Genomic DNA, 22,525 nt, shown 5'->3' on the forward strand with positions numbered 1-22,525 from the left:
AGAACTAAGAAGGAATGACATTGAGGAATGACAGGACACTACGCATAAAAATAAAAACGCCTGTTAAATAAAAATAGCAATCTTGCTGGTTCTCGACGTTCTCAAATTCTCCCAGGCATAATAATTGTAGGCCTGAACATTTGTTTTAAACAAAGGTGATGGCAACCCCAGTTTGCGGCTATCGTGCAACTGGCAACCATGGACATTCATGCACAAAATTCATAAAACTTTAATTTTGTATAAAAAATATTAAAAAAAATCGATGCTTCAATTTTGATGATGAACTATGTCTGTTTACGGGCTGGCAACCCTAGGTTGCGGCCGACTTAGAGCTGGCAACCCTTTATACCTTATTTTGTCTCGTCATTTTCTTTCAAATGATGTAAAATTTACTGAAAAAAATATTCAAACAAATTATGCATTTATCTCATGAACATTAAACTTAATTAGAGGTACTTGCGGCTACTTTTGACAAGGCAATCCAACATTAATCCATTCTATACGTTCTAAAAATTATTTTAAAATAAATTTGATCGAAAAAAACGATTCCTGCAGGATTTTACGGTCGGATCCAATACTAAAAAAAAATACTACTATGCCAGTTCCCGGAATTCTATAATGTCGATTTTCATAAATGTTTGTTACTGATTGTTTGTGACTTTCGAATTTAAAACAGTTTTTTAATTTTCATTAAATTTTTAAGATTTCAAAACAGTCTATATAATTTGGTCCCTATGTTATGTGTATCGAGATTACACTCATTTATTATATACTTTTTAAAATTGAGGCTTGACGAATAACTTATTCAGTTTGTTGCTGTTCACTTGATACTTTGCTACAAAGTCGAAATTAGTCACAAAAACACTGATTGGTACGTGGAATAGAATATAGCGCATAGAACCTGCTTTATTTTAGACTGGTAGATATGTTTAAAACAAAAATTTATGTATCTACATCTCTACATACTTAATTTCGGATGATCCACTGTAACTATTCCCACAGACCAGGGGCCGGCAAGTAGTTTTAGTTGGGGTCCGGATACTGTGGGATTAACGAGGTTTAGAAAAAAATACACTTGTCCTATGTAGCTTAAAATACATTAAAATATTTCGCGGTCCGAGATTCGACCTTTCGCGGTCCGCAAACGGACCTCGGTCCGCCTGTTGCTGATCGCTGCTAGACCATTTTGCCATAATTGAATAACTGCAGTTGTGTCATATTCAAGGCTTTTAGCAACGTGTTCTGACATTTTTCTTTGAAAACGTAGAATAACTCTTTCAAGATAGTCGGTTAAAAATAGAATAGCACCTTAACGGAATCTCAACGTCGCGGAGCTGGTCAAGGCCGCGCGTAATGAGTCACGTGCTCCAGATAAATGCAACTTACACTCATACATACGGGATGATAGAACTGCACAGTTCGATCGTAATAGCCAGTTTGTTGGTGTGATGACGTTTGACGGTATTTGGTTATATTACGCTTGGTTCACACTTTCTCAGTTTTTCACAATTTTGCGGTGACATTTTTGTATACACTACCTACTCAAAATTTATATCGTCTTTTACATTACTACTGCAGTCATTACGTCGGAAAAATCTGGTTATAAATGCAAATGAACCGAGAAAGCAAAATTTTGGATATTACGGGGATGGCTTTTTTTTTCTTTTTTTTTGGATCTCGACGGGGAACCGAGTTATGATGAAAAAACTGAATTTAACCCTTGTTTCAAGATGGCGGAAAACCCACGAGGTTATTTTGGTCGACAATTTGAACTTAAGCTTTTCTAGCCATCCCCCACGTCATATCCAAAATTTGGCTTTCTCGGTTCATTTGCATTTCCAAATGTATATAATGACAGGAGTATACTATTGCATAGCTTTTATCGCGGACTTTGAGCGCGGCCACCGAATCAAGAAATTTCGTAACGAAAATAAACCTAATACCCCGGCGGTGCGACGTTGCCGTCTGCCGAGCACATAAAGTTAATATACCTAGCGGAATAGAGAAACAAAGGCCTGAGCAAGAGAGATATCACTATTAGCAACACTGCGTGGTAAAAAGAGACGTGTGATACATGACAGCAGCACTCTTTTGCCGCACGTTGACAATTTAATCTCATAGAAATCATGTTCAATTATGCTTGTGTAAGTGTATAAGTATACATATTTTACACACAGATGAAACCAATTTCGGTTTCGTTTGACAGCTCGAGATTCCGCTAGGTATATTAACTTTATGGCCGAGCATCGCCTAGTCGTTTCAGTTTGGCAGACTTCGGCACGGTGCAGAGCCTTAAAATAATTTATGATTGCAAAAATTAATAAAATATCCTTTGCAATAGTTTTACTGCGGCCGCGTGCCACCCTTTTTTTTTACAATAAGCGGCTGCATTTAAGTGGCGCTTGAATGAAATCGCTTTTTGGATCTTCTATTATAAAGTAATTTCACAAGATGTAGTAACTATATTATGTACGTCTATTATGTGACCAAACTGTGCAGTTTTAGAGTTATCGTCTCCCGCGGGTGTTACACAACCTGAGAATAATATGAATATGTATGAACGAGATGATTCCCTAGACTTGGTGTTCGCTAAGGTATAACGAGTAGAAACAGTACACTTTGTCGCGGAAAAATGCGTTTCTCTATCTTTCTCTGATCTCTACAATTTTTTTAATTCAATATAAACAAAATTGAATTATATACTATAGGCTGAATATAGATAATACTAGCTGTCCCGGCAAACGTTTCTTTGCGATATAAAGTATTTCGCCTGTATTATTTTATTGAAGTGACTATATAAGTATGTCACCATGGCAACGTCCATCGCTATCCCGTCGCACAAACAATGGTTGCCGTCAGTCTCGAGTTGTAATAATTTACTATTATTTATTTAACAAATGCACTTATCAATATAAAAAGTACTCAGTAGCCGATTTTCAGACCCACTGAATATGCAATATGCATATAAAATTTGGTTAAAATCAGTAAAGCCGTTTTGGAGGAGTACGCGGCCTAACATTGTGACACGAGAATTTTATATATAAGAAGATTACCAGGATTTACGAAGTAATGCACTTGCGCCTTTTCTGGTGTTACAGGTTTTAATGGGGACATTATATAATACATGCGTTATGTAACCCCTATTCTTTTAATCTAAAAGAATATTAAAGCTGCATAGATTGTTTGATTGCACGCGTTTATCCCAGGGACTGCTGGTCCGAATGGTAAGATTCTTTGTGTGTAGCTGTGAGTAATAAGAAACTGAAAGTCTGGGAAAAGCTGCGAGTGTCCATAGGTGACGGAAGTTGCTTTCAATCAGGTGACCCGTTTGCTCGTTTGCCCCTTATTTCATAAAAAAAACTGAAAAATTATTAATCTCACGAACTATGTAAATTGGCACAGATATAAAGTAGACCACGGGGAAAGACTACTTTTTTGTGGTAGATGTACGGTTCCGGCATTTATTTTCGCGGGCGGAGCCACGTGAGACGTCTAGTAGAGTTATATTAGGTTTTCCCTACAGTGTAAACAATTTTCGTTTAAATTAAGTTTTACTATTTTGGTTAAATACCATAGAAAGCTTTCTATACTTTCTTATACTTATAACGAGGAAGCCTTGTAAGATCGAGGCTACGAAACTCTAGTGCACTGCGGTACACATTGTCGTAACACCGTCATTTTATAACACATTATAATGCAAGTCAACACAATACAAGAACGTGAAAGCGCAATGTCTCATACACCCTCCCTTTTAATTTGTCAATTGTTCCATTAACTCGATTTCCAACAACGCAACGCTCTAATGGGGCATGTCATAAATAATAATAATAACTCCCACACCGGGTTTCAGTGACGGTGGCCAGTTTCATTGGAACCAGGCCAATGAAACTGGCCACCGTCACTGTAGTAGTTAGAGTAATATAGTGCCCAAGTGTGTGCGCAGTACACAAGAGCACTCTTAATTCCTTTACTCCCATAGCCCAGTGGGACGGACGACCGACACGACTGGCGAGAGATCAGGATTCAGGTGCCTTACTTCCGAAGCTGATATCGATTTCGATTTCAACGGTTTTTTGACATTTTTTAGACATTTTTTAGATGTCTAAAGTGTCAAAAAACCGTTTCGAGAGTAAGGCACCTGGCGCAGGACCGACTTTTTACATGCCTATCCGACGCATGGATCATCTTACTTGTCAGACAATCAGGTGATCAGCCTGCATTGTCCTAACCAAACTTGGAAATAACAAATTTCCAACCCGGGAATCAAACCCACGACCTCCGAGTCAAGAGCCGCGCTCTAAACCTAGACTATTATAGATTCTGTGATAAAAATAATGGTCCTACGTCCTTTCCTGAGACCTAAACTATCGCCAAATCCATCTAAACCGGTTCAGCGACTAAATCATGAAAATATAACAATAACAGTAATAAACACTTAGCATTTGTAATATTAGGATGTCGGAGCGGTGTCCCAACGGAACTGTTGCGGCGACGCATCGCAACGCAAGGAATGTGGCTTCGCTCTAAGTTGCAACTCTAATATCGTTTTAAATTTACATTACCAGTGAGGCCGCGATCGATTGAAGCGGTTTCTTCTAGAAATAATTCCGAGCCGCGTTAGAGAAAAGTTTCAAAGTTTTTAGTCTTTCAGTAAACTATTTCAAATCTAACAGAAGCAGGCTAAGAGCTCAATTTTAAAGTGTGTGTGAATAAAACTTATAAGTATGAAAAGAAACATTTTTGCGACTTCGTCCCGTTTACATTCGAATAATAATTTATAAACAAAAACTTTGTTGTTATATTCGGGTCAAACTTTTAAAACTTTGCCAACTTTACATTAAAGTATGAACCAATTGTTTAGGTCAAAGAATTATTGAAAGGCCAAATTGTAAACAAATTTTTTACTTACTTTCCATACTAATTTTGTAAAGAGAAAATATTTGTTTATTTGCTTTAGGCTCCAAAACGTCTGACAAGCGACTTTTCTAACGTAATATAGGACAAAATATTGTTCTCATACGTAATTCAACCAATGAGTAACTGAGGAAAAAGCCTCAGTTACTCTTTGGTTGAATTTGTAAAAAGACAAACATTTGTCGATAAGTGCCGTTTGTCTGTAAGAATACTTAGTCGAAAATTATTTAATACGTCATAATCAATACGAAACGTCATCAAAATGCACACCGTGTACAAATTATACAATTTGTTGCGTATTTTGTACGAAATCGTATTTATTCATGACAGTAACTGAATAATTGATCATGATAATTGTATGAGGACCCTCATACAACAGTGAATAGGATATAATAATATATTATTGCAATGGTTTTCGCGCTAGACGGCAGCACATAAGTTTTGTTTGACAATATTTCTGTCAATATTCTGATATGAAGTGTGCAACATGTGTATTGGTCGGATTATTTACTGTATGTGATAGTAGCGCTCTCTGCTTCGATCTTCGTCGTCGTCGCCGATCCGAGTCCAATCTAACCCTATTGCCGCACTTATTCTATACAGTATTCTATTTCGATGGTATCCACAGAATTCTTTATTAGTAAGGAAATGTAACTTTTAATGTTTGTTTACAGTGAGATTAACGACATCAACCTCGGCCTGCTGGTGGAGGTGTGGAACAAGGGTGTGATCTGGGACCGCGCACTCGGCTACCACTACTTGCCGCTCACTTCTGTCGCATATGACACGGTAAATATTTTATCTGTTAACGATAAAAGAGACTTTCCGGCACTTTATGACATAGGCTATAGGTATCATTTTCTACTGACATGTGTGTGGCGTGACGACTGGCGACCCATGATGTCGCCGCTCTAATACAAATGGAGGGCCGTAGGGAGTCGGCCGACCAGTCGCAACAGCTGGCTACAGTGGAAGTTGAATCGAAGAACTAGATTCATAGGCAGTTGACGGACCTATGTGATGTGGACGGATTATGTGAATTTAATGAAGTCGTGATCTGTCGGATGGGTTTAATTTAACATGACCAATCTACGTAGGTCCGCCGTTTGTCTAGGAATCAAATTCTCTGATAGAACATGGACTGTGTTCTGCTGCAGTGAACGTCACGGATGAAAAATATATTATTTTTCATCCGTGACGTCGTCGTCTACCGGTGTCTACCGGTCACCGGTGTCCTTATGGGGCTTGACGGGTTAATTTACTAGTAATTCCAATTTCCATTACGTTATTTTAGTAACTTATTTTAAACGCTGATAAAATCGAAAGTTTATAAAAAAGTTTTAAGTATAAAATATTTTTAACACAAAATCGCTTGATTATGACGAATTTTGGCACAAACAAAGCTACATTTCGACATGTAAATATTTAAAGCCGTGTGGAATGTATTTTCTTTGAAATCACAAGTCGACGTCTTAACTTTATTTGAGTGACTCTACTAACTGTCAGAAACACCCAGTAATAAGAAACAAGAAGATTGTCAATAGGCAGTGGGCATTAATAACAGCCTAAAGGCCATTTTGTGTCCTGTGAATGTTCAATAGACAATTAGAATCCGACAGCAGCCTCCACAGACGGTCAGTAATTTGATCAATTGGCTGCTTCTAAATGGTTCTTGATGTGGAAATTGGGCAGAATTGTACGATGTGGAATGGTTCGTAAGTTAGCAAGAAACAATAGGTACACAAATTTCTTTATATTTTTCATTGCTTAACCATTAGTATCTCATTTAAGTCGGGAATCTGAACAAACTAGGGAGAGAGCATAGGATCGTCTTTTTAGAGTTCCGTACCCGGAGGGTAAAAACAGGACCCTATTACTAAGGCTTCGTTGTCTGTCCGTCTGTCTGTCTCCGCGCTGTAAATCGAGAACGGTAATAGCTAGAGAGTTGAAATTGTCACAGATTATGTATATCTGTAATACTAAAAACAAAATTAAAGAAATATCTATGGGGGGCAACAAACGTGATTTTTTATGTCTTAATTTGCTCTAAGTATATCAATAATGGCAACAGGTAGGTACTTGAATTTCTCACAAACTCCTCTGTTATATGTGTACTTTAATATTAAATAATAATAAAATAAAATAAAAAATTCAGGGGGGCTCCCATACAAAAACATATATTTTTGGCCTATTTTTCCTCTATAATGGTACGGAACCCTACGTGCGCGAGTCCGACTCGCACTTGGACGATTTTTTACATGTCCATCCAACGTACGGATTATTTTCCTTGTGATTCAGGTGACCAGCCTGCGTTGTCCTAACAAAAACATTTTTCCAACACGTGATGTACCCAAGACATAATAAAAGGTCGTGGGTTTACATCACGCGTTTGAAAACTTCTCTACTCCACAGATGGTCTAATTACACGGGGGCGTTTTAAAATAGTTAATTTGATTAGAATACAATCGTGCTATTGTTGCAATCCATTAAAAATAGTTCACAATCTATTCGGTTTTTATAACATACGTGTACGAGTACACTGTACACTGTAAAGCAAAGATTAATCATTTTTTCAGTTATAATTTGAACAAAACTTACCTTCTTCATCATCTAGCTAATACAACATGACTGGTGAGACATTTTCAATACTCGACGACGTGATATTTGGCTATTATATTAGATGAAAAAAATATATAAAAAATATAATATCAATTGATTACTGAGTAAATGTAGCTTAAAGTTAAGTCATTATTTACCCAACGCATGGACACCGCGCGCGGGAAGGGTAGCGGCGCGGTGTTTCATACATACTATGAATGAAACACCGCGCCGGCCTATTTGCCTAGCCGCGTAATTCACTCAGGATCCATGATTCATTTATTTAAAGGGAAATTTGGTAAAAAATTAAGTATCTAATTTTATTGCATAATTATAATGAGAATCGAGTACCGAGTACACTCCTTAAGTATTGCAAATGTCTCACCAGTGATGCAGTGTATCTAGCTAAACAAAGTATCCAAATTTTTAATCATTTTTCCGGTCCTAAAGCCTTTATTTATGCAGAAAATGTCAGTTTTCAAATTGATAGTTACCCACTTCATCCAATCATGTCCTCATATGTATTCAGTTACATCCCGCAGTCCTGGGCTGTGGTGAATTATTAAGCGGGAACCTATTTTTAGACGCGGGAATCACAAAGTATGTAGAAAATTGGTTCGATTTATTGCGGCAAAATTACGGCCGCTGCTGCCAACGACCACGCAAAGCGATACCGCTTTTTTACAAAATGTTCGCTTATAAATCAACTTGTTAGAGCAAGGGTGGCCAACCTTTTCGACACTTGGGCCAAAATTCGGAAGTAGAATTTTACCCCGGACCGCACTACCAAATTTCATGTATACTCGTAGTATGCGCCAGATAAGTCTGCGCACAGTCAAAATCGGATACTAATTTTTCCTGTTGCTTTTAAAAGTAAAAGAAAAGAATTGTTTAGTTTGCTTTTTATATGATAAGGTAATTTTAGTATTAACTTTTTTACTTTAAAAAAATGTGCTCGGCTCTGCGGGCCACAAGGTAACAGACGGCCAGTAGGCCGCGTGTTGGCCACCCTTGTGTTATAGTAATAGGAACCAGAAAAAAAAGGTCGTAGTTTTAGGCAAAGTAAGACATTGATTAATACATTTCAAGATACATTTTATAAACATTGTGTTAGTGGTGGAGGGGTAGTTTTAGACAGTAACGGATTTTGTGGCGGTATATTCTATTCTATTATTGATCTATTATATAACATCCCATACATTTTTGATTTCTTCCTTACCGAATGCAAATTACTTATGAACTTAAGATTTGTTCTGAAAAGCATTATCCTGTAGTATCTTCGCCCAAGACCCAGTCTGAATACTAGACTGTGTCTAGTCCTTTAAGCCGGTATGTGTGATATATCGTTGCTTCGGGATCAATAGCGAATGTTATTAATGCCTGAGGTTTACTAATTAATTATACTACGAAATAAATTATAGCGTAATGTGGGCAACTTTGTTACGGATTTCCAGCTGTGATTTTTATATCAAGCTATCCATAATCTATGTGATAGATTGTATTATATTATTATACAAATATTATTAATGGTTTAGGTTTAGGTTTTAAGATAGATAAGATAAGAATATGTTTATTTTGAGAATCACACAACACAATATTAAAAGACAATTTAAAATACATGAAGATAATAATAAAAACAATATATTGTGTGATGCCAAAACTGGACCCAGCTCAGCATTAGCAGGAATTACGAGTTTTGAGACATTTATTCTCATTAGAATTTACATAAATTCACTTACCTAATATGAGAAAGACAATAAAGTAAAGAGATACAAACAATGTAGTAAACATTACAAATTACATCGAGTGAGCTTAGAAGATATACTTTTTAAATTATTTTAGAGAGAGAAAGATAGATGTAATGACGGTGCAGTACAGTAGTAAATTGGTAATGTAATAATTAAAGAAAATACTATGTTATTCTCCGCAGCCGTAATGCGATCTAGATTAATAAAGGTTGTTATTACTGAAAATGAATGAACACACTAAAATGCTTTTGCACATCTTCAGATTGATGATATCGGCCGGGGGGTGTTTGGGACTATCCCATAGGATCTTTCCATGAAAACCCCATGTTACTGTACTCCCTGCTAAATGCAAATGCTTGACCCGCTTAATCGAGGTCGATTTAAAACAGCGTTTTTTTATCCAAGTGTCTAAACACACCATGCCGAAGATACGCGACCGAAGTTCGGCATGATTAAGTCTGCATTGTACGAAATTACGTCACGTAATATTGTAAGCGTAGCGCATTGCAAGCGTAATCATGCCGAACTTCGGCCACGTATTTTCGGCCTAGCGTGTTTAAACACTAAGGGTGAATGATGCTTATGATAACAAAACTAAAGATATTGTACCCCCGCAGCAGGAGTGCGGCGGGCGGTGGGTGGAGTTGGAGGCGCAGTTGATGATGCGCGGCGGCGCCGTGGTCGGAACCACCGGCCCCACCGGGCATGCTCTACTGCTTGACTGCCGATTTGAGCCGCCGTTTGGTGAGTTATCTATACATATAATAAATAGAAAAATGGAATAATAGGCGGCAAGTCTTTCAATTCAATATTATCTTCTTGTTCTGCATTGTTAAAAAAAATATTGCAACTTTTGCCTAAACGAGAATATTTTTGAGCACACGATCAACTACTTATGTATTGTAAATATACAATAATTAATACCGAAGTAGTCGATCATGTGCTCAAAAAATATTAACATGATTACTAGCTGTCCCGGCAAACGTTTTTTTGCCATATAATACTCCCCACACCGGTTTCGGTGACGGTGGCCGGTTTCATTGAAACCAGGCCAGCTACGCAGGAGTAATTTTATAGTGCCCAAGTGTGTGCGCAGTACACAAGAGCACTCTCTATTCCTTTACTCTCATAACCCAGTGGGACGGAAGACCGACACGACTGGCGAGTGATCAGGCGCAGGACCGACTTTTTACATGCCCATCCGACGCATGGATCATCTTACTTGTCAGACAATCAGGTGATCAGCCTGCATTGTCCTAACCAAACTTGGAAATAACATGTTTCCAACGCGGGATTCGAACCCACGACCTCCGGAGTCGAGAGCGACGCTCTAACCACTAGACCACGGAAACGTTTTTTTGCCATATAAAGTGTTTCGCCCATATTATTTTATTGAAGTGACCAAATAAGTCACCATGGCAACGTCCATCGCTATCCCGTCGCACAAACAATGGTCGCCGTCAGTCTCGAATTGTAAAAATTTACTATTATTTATGCAACAAATGCACTTATCAATATAAAAAGTACCCAGTAGCCGATTCTCAGACCCACTGAATATGCATATAAAATTTGGTTAAAATCAGTAAAGCCGTTTCGGAGGAGTACGCGGCCTAACATTGTGACACGAGAATTTTATATATAAAGATTTATACCACCATATTTAACTACTTAAACATTTTAAACCTTAAAAACCTATTTTAATTTTTCGCACATGCAGCTTGCATTAATATAATTAAGAAGTTGCATATTAATAACGCTAACGGGCACTTGACACGGTTCTGCAAGTTGTATCTTTTCGTCCCCACTTGACCCACCTTTGAGATGCGCTACGTACAGTTTTAACTTATTCATGTGCACTCTAAAATATTACGTGTCTCATTTTAATTTTATCTCTTTTATAAGTAAACGGTTCCTTGTATTTATTGTCTTTATGTTCGTAGGTTTCGGAATGTTGTTTCAATAGGGTAGAGTAATTTGATTTAAACGAAATCAAATTGGAAACATTATGGCGTGTTATTCTTTTGTCAATAGCGGGTTTACATCATTCAGAGACAGAAAATATATAGAGATTATGCCAAGATACTTTATCAGTTTAATAAAAGTACTAGATGACGCCCGCAACTCCATTGCAACAAAACTCGTTTATCGCGTGGGAACCGTACATTTTCTCGGGACAAGAAGACAGACAGACAGAGAAACAGACAGACACACTTTCTCATTTATAATATTGGTTTGGAAGTATGGATGTTAGAAGGTTAGAAAGGTTCCTAGGCAACACAGATAGTTTCTTTAGACGTAAAGACGAATATTGTACGGCTTCGAAGCCAAAGGGCAAAGACTTCTGTTATTCCTTGCATCTAATTGTTAACGGCTGGTCTAGGTTATATCTTATACTTTGATAATTTAATAAGGCTTATGTTTAAACGATGCCCAAAAATGTACCTATTTACTACCAATAAAATTCGAAACGATCACCAAAATGGATATTTTGATCACCAAATTACGTTTCCTAAAATATTATAAAATGAATGCTATTTTTCTTATTATTTACTGCCATAAAAATATATGGACGCCTTTAAAAATTAAATTTCGACTAAATATTATATATTGTCACTAAATACGTGTTACCAATATTTTAGTTCACGAGTTTTAATTTGGTAGTTTTTGGTAGGCTAAAAAAAGCTAACGATCGCTGGATTTTTTTTTTTAAATTCCAAATAATATATTGGGGTTCCCAAACATAGGTCACTTATTTATAACTTGTGTTTAAGCGCCTGCCAGAAATGCACCTATTTTTAACCGACTTCAAAAAAGGAGGTTGTCAATAATTTCGACGCGTATATATGTTATATTTCTAGAACTGTCCAGTTTTCTTATAATTATTATGTTCAATATTTATTTTGGATGACGTCAAACAAGTTTACAGTAAGGTTTTTGGTAGTAATATTAATTTTTGTGTAAGATATTATTTGTTTATCTATAATTTATCCATTTTGGGAATCAAAAATAATTTTTGGTGATCAATTTATCCATTTTGGGAATCAAAAAGAATATTGGTACATTTGTTTATTTATTTTGGATCATTTTACTTTAGGACTCTTTTTATAAAGTGAATTTAATTTTTTTGGTGTTATTTATTTTATTTGGTGCTTAGGCTTAGGGTCTTAAAAATATTTTTGGTGATCGTTTAAATTATACCCATTTAATAATATCTGAGCACAACAATTACAACTTTAATACGTACATTAATATGCTACGACGTAGACGTTGCTACGACGTAGATGATGCTACGTCGTAGACGTTGCTGTGACGTAGACGTTGCTACGACGTAGATGATGCTACGTCGTAGACGTTGCTGTGACGTAGACGTTGCTACGACGTAGATGATGCTACGTCGTAGACGTTGCTGTGACGTAGACGTTGCTACGACGTAGATGATGATACGTCGTAGACGTTGCTGTGACGTAGACGTTGCTACGACGTAGATGTTGCTACGACGTAGACGTTGCTACGACGCAGATGTTGCTACGACGTAGATGTTGCTACAACGTAGACGTCACTACGACGTAGACTTCGCTACGATGTAGACTTCGCTACGACGTAGACATTGCTACGACGTAGACGTTGCTACGTCGTAGATGTTGCTACGACGTAGACGTTGCTACGAAGTAGACGTTGCTACGACGTAGACGTTGCTGCGACATAGATGATGCTACGACGTAGACGTTGCTACGACATAGACGCTGCGACGTAAATGATGCTACGACGTAGACGTTGCTTTTATAAAGTTTTCACTAAGCAATATATCTTCTCTTAAGATTCTTACATATTTTTTTTTAATGATATAAGGGGGCAAACGAGGAAACGGGTCACATGATGGAAAGTAACATCCGTCGAACATGGACACTCGCAGCATCAGAAGAGCTGCAGGTGCGTTGCCGGCCTTTTAATAGGGTAATAGGGAAGGGAAGGGAATAGGGGAGGGTATGGAAGGGAATAGGGTAGGGGAGTGGGCCTCCGTAAACTCACTCACTCGGCGAAACACAGCGCAAGCGCTGTTCCACGCCGGTTTTCTGTGAGAACGTGGTATTTATCCGGTCGAGCCGGCCCATTCGTGCCGAAGCATGGCTCTCCCACGTATGATAAATACATTAATTTAACTGAGATCCAGTGACCAGTGTCGGTGATTCATTATACATCCTGGCCGCACTCCCGCACTTGTTTTGGTCATCCATCAACTTATTTTATTTTGTCTGTAATTGAAAATGCTTTTAAGTTGTGCACATTTGATGGAAAAAAAAAATAAAATAGCAACGAAATACAATACTGTATAGAATGACAACTATCATACATTGGACCGCTTAAATATTATGACTCCAGTTACAAACAAGAAGCAGAAAAATTGTACTCGTATGGCATACCAAAGAGTGACAATCAACTAAAAGCCTCGGTGTGCATTTCGAGTAACCACTTTTTTGACTTATTGACTCAGTTACTTTCAAAGCGTAGTATTTTGTTGAAAAATAGTGCCTTATACCTTTCGCCTACCAAATTACTGATAACTTTCTAGAAATCTCGAAAATAAACCATTTCGTACAATTTTATTTCATTCTATATTTAAAATGGAATAAAGAGAAAAGAAATTTCTTAAAGAACAAGCGGAACACGTCTCCAGAGAGCTCATCTACGATCAAATGTTACGACAAAAGTAAGGTGAAATTGTTTCGATAATATTATGGGTGTATTTCAAAATACATTATTATTGGTATAAGAGGAGTTTACCCCGTGTAAATATTTTTTGGACTAATGTACTGTTTACATAATGTTTGTTGTGTTGAAATTATTTACCGGAAATTATAAATGTGAGTGTGACGGTCGGTCTCTTTACGCTTTAACAATAATTCGCTGAACCAATTTAGATGAAATGTAGCATGAAGTTTCTTAAGTCTTAGCAAAGTACATAATTATTGCAGTTTTCAACTTGGTAAAATGTTCGGTTGCCGATAAATAATCAAGTTTCAGTGCATGACAGGTACAGGCAACATCTACACAACAAAAAAGCATTTTATTAGCAATAATAATTTTATCTTACTTTTACAAAGCCTGTACTTAACGTAACATTATGAATATTATAAATGCCAAAGGCTAGGTGAATATTACTGTGCTGCTGTTTTTATTATTTGATAATATTATTTCCTCTATTTAGACTATAGCAGAACAAACACAGGTTCGTATCGCTAAGCACAGTAAAAGCATTTTAATTTTGCCTCAGAAACACTCTTAATAGCACCTAAGTGCCAGCAAATGCAATATGTGCATACCCTTGTTTACTGTTTGAGATGTTCGCATAATATTATGAAGCTAGTGCTTCTGACAACTCAATAATAACATAGTTATATGACCTAGAAGGTATTACTTAAGTACTAATGGAAATTCGATAATTTCCTTTAGTACTTACCTTAAGGTACGATTACCTTCATATAAATTTTAAGCTGTATAGTATGTAACGATTTATTTAAATAGCGGCGCGGTTACATTGTCATTATATATTTGCTTGTGATCTCGTGGTTTAGCGGCCATTGCACCGCGACCGCGCATTCGCACCGCCTCATATCGGCCTAAGTAGATGGCGGGTCTATGCTGTTTGCTCTAACGCTGTAAGTCAATACTATTTGTTGGCTTGACATAATTCTGAGAAATTACGATATCGCCATCCAACTATGAATATAATCTTATATATAAAATTTTTGTCATCTTCTTCTTATATAAAAAATTCTCGTGTCACAATGTTAGTTACCGTACTCCTCCGAAACGGCTTTACTGATTTTTACCAAATTTTATATGCATATTCAGTAGGTCTGAGAATCGGCTACTGGGTACTTTTTATATTGATAAGTGCATTTGTTGATATAAATTAAAGTAAATTATTACATTTCGAGACTGACGGTGACCATTGCTTGTGCGACGGGATAGCGATGGACGTTGCCATGGTGCCATATTTATTCAGCCACTTCAATAAAATAATAATATAAGCGATACTTTACATGGCAAAACAAAGTTTACCGGGACAGCTAGTATAACATAAAATGTTATTAATATCATTAACTTCGATTTCGAATATCAATTTGAATGATTGCTTTAATCATTTTAAAGTTAGTGAAACGTGCTTATTACTTTTATTTTTTAACAGTACCTTTTACGTAATAATTTCTTAGGTTTACGCGAGTATCACTCATTATGTTACGATTATGTTACGTTTCGGCTACTTATAAAGTAGCCGAAACGTCTGGATTAATCAAAGTGCTCCGCGACAAAGTCCGTAAGAGTTTGAACCTTGTAATATAAAGTACCTTTTACGATTCATATTCAAATACCAAGGTTTGCTAAACTCGTGATTCTTTAAGCTACTTACTAAAAATCTTATTGAAAAATGATTAGTAATACTTAGTACGGGACGTTTTTCTATTTTGTTCGAAAGTAACAAGCGAGAGTCGTTACGGAGCCAATAACTGGAGTCGTGCCAGTGATAGTGTTTCAGCATCGAGAAATTAGTTTCAACCGGCTTGTCGGGCGATAATGAAAAATGTTTTTAGTAAAATACTCATAAAATACTAGAAGGCTAAGGGTTGATTGAGACCGCAACGCGACGTATAGATGCATTTCTGAATTAGTATGGATTTGACAGATTTGCAAGACGTCTGACGCAATTGAATACTATCAAATCCATACAAATTTTAGAATTAATGCACCTACGCGTCGCGTTGCGGTCTGAATTAACCCTAAGTGGCATGTACCTTCGCTTGCGTGAAAATAGCATCTAGAGGTAATTGTACATTTTCCCGTATGAAGTCTTTCTCTGTGGTCTGCTTCATGACTATACCCAATTTCATAAAAATTAGCCCAGTAGTTTTATAAATTATTGATAAAATTCTAATTAAAATCAATAATAATAATAATCGGACCTACACCTCTACACCTGCTGGCTTAGCATGGTCACCATAGAAACGGTTTCTTTGTACAGAAGAATAGACACAGTGACAGATGGACAAAGGAAATCCGCCATTTTGTCACAAACATTTTTGTCTGTCAGTATGTCCATGCCTACAGATATTTAGACATTAGACTTTTCCATTATAAAGTCCTATTTAAAGACTAAAATCTCGAATTTAACTGCTAAGAAACTCGTTCCAAATGTTTCTGACGCAATCCTCTCTAGGTCGACCTCGAGAAATAATTGTATGAGACAAATCCCTTGTCAAGACTTATTCGTTTAGAATAAAGCTTATTCAGTTACACCGATAGAAAGGGTTTTCTTGTAAAAGCCGTGACAGCCTCCCGACTTTTTATGTCTGATTCGGCGGGCCAATAAAAAATATAACAGTGATTTTACGTAACCAAAAGCATAAACCTCTGGAAAATTTCGAATACAAACAATGAACGAGTAATTTTGGTTGATATTGTTTATGCTACTAATACTAGCATTGTTTGAGCTAATTTATTGTGGGTTTTATATGTGTAATGGCATAGCAAAAAGGTAGGTAGCCTTATACTATTATAAAATAGTCTCCTAAGATACATGCGACACAGATTGTCAGAATCTAATGATTATGGTACTATTCTTGGTGACTTTATATAAGTAGTTGGAGAGGGAAAGAGGGGATTTCGGGAGTAGCTCCAGCGTGTCAGATTAAGCTTGTATAGTACCTACTTTGTAGTGCCACCAACCAAAATTGTATACTTTTAAGTAACAATATCCCACAAATAGATGTGGTTGATATTAATAATATTTTTAATTTTAGGTTTAATAATCTAACATATGATAAGTTTTACTTATCACATTCTTATACCAGACATATAGCCAGATGGCTATTTCATTTTTTTTGTTCTAAGACAAGCCAACAAATTGGCTAAACCATCCAATGCTTTTATTGAGCATTCAACTTTTTTACACGCGTTGACACTTCACTAATTTTTAATGTGAAGCGACAACAATATAATTACGACGAGGTAAATAGTGCTCTCTCAAAAATAGTACAATAAATAAATAAATAAATAAAAAATGTTTTATTTCTGAGTAAATTTGAATCAAATTTTTTCAGAATGCCTACCACCGGTTCGGGAACTACCCCGGCGAGAAGAACCGGCGTAAGAAACTCGCACGGGTTCCACTTTTTACCAAAAAAGTGAGAGAAAAATTATTCTTTTAAAATAAAGTTTACAATTTTGTAACTTAATATTATATACAATGTCAACATACATAATTGTAAGTCATAATATAATAATGTAGAAGTAGCCTTGCAAGAAGCCATCCTACTCCCAAGATGTGCCATCTTCTATGAAATCATTGACCTTATAATAAGCTTTGGCACACAAACGCTCTTTGACTACTTTTATAAATTTATTAATAGAAAGATTTTGAACGTTTTCTGGGATTTTCTTGTAAAGGCGTATACATTGACCTTTAAAAGATTTACTGACTTTACTAAGTCTGATCACTGACATGTCCAGCTTGTGCTTATTTCTAGTATTTCTACAGTGAATGTCACTTTTAACTTTAAATTTATTTATATTTTTTCTAACATATATTACATTATCCAAAATGTATTGAGAAGCAACAGTTAGAATACCAATTTCTTTAAATTTATCTCTCAGAGATTCTAAAGCAGACATTTTATAAATAGAACGTATGGCTCGCTTCTGCAGCACAAATATTGTATTAATGTCGGCAGCGTTTCCCCATAAAAGGATTCCATAATTATTATGACATCCTACTATGAAAATAACTAAAATATACTAATCGTGCCGTGTCTTCGTCAGAAATTTCTCTATTTTTTTTGACTCCATATGCTGCAGAACTGAGCCTACCTGCTAGATTAGCAATGTGAGGACCCCACTGTAATTTACTATCAAGTGTAATACCTAGGAATACAGTGTTATCTACCAAATTCATCTTCTCATCATTTAATAGCACATTGGTTTGGACTTGCCAAACATTGGGCAAAGTAAACTTTATACATTTAGTTTTACTAGAATTTAAAAGTAAGTTATTAACATTAAACCAATGTACTATTTTTGAGAGAGCACTGTTTACCTCGTCGTAGTTCGACTGTTGTCGCTTCACTTTAAAAATAAGTGAAGTGTCATCAGCAAAAAGCACTATCTTATTATTATTATCCTTTACTAGATAAGGTAAGTCATTTATATAGATGAGAAAAAGAAATGGGCCTAATATAGATCCCTGTGGGACACCTAATTCTATTTTGGTTCCATTGGACCTTTTACTATTTACCTCAACCCTTTGAGTCCTATTTTTAAGGTAAGAAGTCAAAAGACTGAGAGCAGAGTCCTTTATGCCGTAGTGGCGCAGTTTCCTGATCAATGTAGCATGCTCAACACAATCGAAGGCTTTGGAGAGATCGCAAAACACACCAAAGGCATCCTGCGACTCCTCCCAAGCTTCAAAAATACTACAAAGAAGTCCTATACCAGCATCCGTTGTGGATCGACCCTTAGTAAATCCGTATTGGTTAACGTGCAGCAAATTATTTGAATTAAAATGCACTAGTAATTATTTTAAAATAATTTTTTCAAATATTTTACTAAAGGTCGGTAGAATCGATATAGGCCTGAAATTAGTGGGATCCGATTTAGTCCCGACTTTAAATAAAGGAACAATCTTGCTATGCTTCATCAAGTCAGGAAAAACACCATTTTTTATGCAGTTATTAAAAATCATTGCTAGATGAGGAGCTACGATATCAATTATTGATTTCATAATTTTTGTAGACATGCCCCAGAGATCTGCAGTATTTTTAATATTCAACAATTTAAAGGTATCAATAATATCTCTGGGGTTAATTTCTCTAAACTTAAAATTGACATCACACTCCTTTACATTGTCTCTGAGTAGCTTTTCGGCAGCTTCAGGTGAAGAATTTAAATTTTTAGTCGTTGAGACCGGAATGTCAGCAAAAAACTTTTCAAAGACCGTCGCAACTTCTTGATCATTAGTAATCTTTTTATTTTCAAAGTATAGTTCAAAATCAGAGCTGCGACAGGATACATTTCCAGTCTCACCAGCAGAGTGTTTAATTTTGTTTTTTATGTACAGGGCTTTAGCAGCTTTGCAAACTTTTCTAAAGGTTTTTGAGTAGTTTTTAACATATAAAGCATATGTTAAAAACTAAATACTTCACTATTATTAATACACCTTTCATCATATAGTTCATATAATCTTTTTCTACTAATTTTAATCCCCTTTGTTGCCCATTCAATAAATTTAGTTTTTTTTTATTACTGTTTCTAACTGTTTTAGAAGTAAATACTGAATTAAATTGAGTTCTTATCACCTTAAATAATTTATTAAAAGCTTCATCAGAGCTATGTATGTGACCTATCCAATAAATGGATATTTGAATTTAATTTACTTCTAAATTGCTCAATACGTTTTGTGGTCACAGGAATAAACACAAGATTTTTCTTCGCGTCACTGTCACATTTCATATTAAAATAAGCTATTTGTCCACAGTGATCAGAACTTAGCTTATTAATTATTTCTTTTTTATCAGGAATAAGATTAGTAAATATGTTGTCAATACAAGTGGCTGTAGTCTCACAGACCCTTGTAGGTTCCTGAAACAAACTGTAAAGGTTATACGATTGAAATAAAGATTTGAATCTAACAGTAGTGGAGATTAAATCTAATAAATTAATGTTAAAATCACCACAATGGTTTAATGCTAATAATTTACTACTAAATTCTAACAAAACGAAATGTTTAAAGTTCAGTTTGCCAAATGTTAGACAAGTACAAACCAATCTACTATTAAATGATGAGAAAATGAAATCAGTGGACACCACTGTTTTCCTAGTAACTTTAGACAGTAAATTACAGTGGGGTCCGCATATTGCAAATCTGGCGGATAGGCTCAGTTCTGCAGCATATGCTGTTAAAAAAATCAGTGAAATAACTGATATAGAAACAGCGCGACTTGTTTACTTTAGTTACTTCCACAGCATTATGTCCTATGAAATCCTTCTATGGGGAAATGCAGCGGATATTAATTCAATATTCGTGCTGCAGAAGTGAACCATACGTTCTATTTATAAGATGTCATCGTGTGAATCCTTAAGAGAAAAGTTTAAGGAAATACATATTCTGACCGTCGCATCTCAATATGTTTTGGATAACGTACTGTATGTAAGAAAGAACTTAAATAGTTTCAAAAAGAAAAGCGACAATCATTGTTTTAACACTAGGAATAAGAACAAATTAGAAATACCAGTGATCAGACTTAGCAAAGTCAGCAAATCTTTTAAAGGCCAGTGTATACGCCTGTACAATAGAATCCCAGAAAACGTTCAAAATCTCTCTGTCAATAAATTTAAAAATGTAGTAAAAGAACGTTTGTGTACTAAAGTTTATTATAAAATCAATGATTTCATCGACGACAACACACTTTGGGAATAGGGTGGTTCTTACAGGCTACTAGTATATTTTTTATAAGTAATTCCTATTGTAAATAGCTCTAAGTCATAATATTGTTTATAACACAGTCAAATTAACTAGACGCATGGTGATGACGTCATTACGATGCTTGCATGTACATTCCAGTGGTGCGTCAGGTTAATATAATGTAAAGATATCTATCCCGGGATGTAATGTACATGAATGTGACCGTGTTGTACTGTTAAATGTTTTAAATTGTAACTTTCCATCTTTTTAGTAAAAGATGGCCCCGTGCGAGTTTGTTACGCCGGTTCTTCTCGCCGGGTTAGTTCCCGAACCGGTGGTAGACACCGTAGTATCGACGTTCGGTAAAGTTTTTGTAAAAAAATTACTCCGAATAAAAATATTTTTGATTTTGATTGATAGGCTTCCGACATGTGTCTAGTTATCATGGTATAGAAATCAGATTTCTCATGTGGAATGTTCATTTTTTTTTACATTGGATGTCATCTGATCTGTCAGATTAAAATACTGGATGTTTAATACACCCCAAATAAGCTTCCATATAAGGCACTGACGATTCAAAGGTTTGGTAAGCCTTTATGTACATTTTAAAATATAAAAAAGTAAAGCTTCATATTTTCCTAACTAAGCTTCGCAGATATTTTATTTTGCACTAAACTAAATGATTTAGTCCTTGCTGTCTAAAATATATTTATAACTGACTTAAATAAGCAATTTTCTGGATATATTTTCTTTTTCACAACTTTAAAATGGCAGTTTCTGAACCCACCACTAAAATAAAAAAAGCTCTTATTGTTTTTTACTCAGTTTCATCTAATGTATAAAACCTACTAAGTCTCCATGACGCTCGAGTGACTACAAAAATAGCACCCTCCCCTCCTCTACTATAGACATAACGCTTGCGATTTCTTAAATCGCAAGCGTTATGTCACATAGCGATGCGATTTGTGAACCTCCATACGCCTCTATTATTTAACTTCCATGTCAAAATTATAAGTATTCTGATTCGTAATTCAAAAAATCATATTTCAAATCAAATAATACTTTATCCGGTCAAACGCGTTTGATAAAACTTTCCTATCAAATTAGATGTAAACAGGATGAGTTGTTTTTGTTATGTCAAAAGTCTTTATGGCGGCGCCGTCTGGCCGCGAGAGTAGACTAGGATGGGTGGGCGGCAAGGTCGACCCATCTCAATGAGTTGAACGTCATCGTTAGGTTAGACTCGGAGGCGACGAGTGGAATATATTTTTAGTGACTCTTTCGAGTGGCCGCTTCGCTTTATTTTTTCAAATGAATGGCTTTGTGATTATGAAGTGGTGACGTTTGGCGCGTTCCTTTTGCACCTTTATTTGTTATATTCGGGCTTTAAAAGCGAACGTGATCTATATTTTAGTGTAGAAAAAGATTTTTTTTGTATTATTACGATTTCCTATTTGTAGTTTATATGAAATAATATACTGTTACATACAAAATTTTTCTAATTCGCTTTATTTTGGTTAACTAGCTTCACTCACGTTAAAAAGAATTATTATATACAATCTTTCATCCCATATTTTATCCCCTTGGGGTTGGAATTTATCGAAATCCTTTCTTAGCGAATGCCTACGTCATAACATCTACCTGCATGCCAAATTTCAGCTTTGGCAATAACACTCAACCAAAGTGGTAGGAGTTGTAATGCAAACTGAGATTTATTTAAAAAAATGCAGTAATAATATACTTAATTAGTTTAATAGAAACAGTTATTTGAAAAACGTAACACATTCTATTATGTGGACTTAAAATATGG

General features: G+C 35.8%; 1 protein-coding gene across 1 annotated transcript in view; it reads left to right on the forward strand.

Annotated features, from left to right (window-relative positions):
• The window catches only part of LOC121734469, a 131,842-nt gene that overhangs the window by 74,814 nt on the left and 34,503 nt on the right, over positions 1-22,525 (forward strand). The window contains exons 4-5 of the mRNA XM_042125081.1: positions 5,589-5,703; positions 9,878-10,004. Coding sequence (XP_041981015.1) covers positions 5,589-5,703; positions 9,878-10,004 — 242 coding nt within the window. The remainder of the gene's footprint in view (positions 1-5,588; positions 5,704-9,877; positions 10,005-22,525) is intronic.

The sequence above is a fragment of the Aricia agestis genome, chromosome 15, assembly GCF_905147365.1.
Source record: "Aricia agestis chromosome 15, ilAriAges1.1, whole genome shotgun sequence".
Classification (NCBI taxonomy): Eukaryota; Metazoa; Arthropoda; class Insecta; order Lepidoptera; family Lycaenidae; genus Aricia; species Aricia agestis.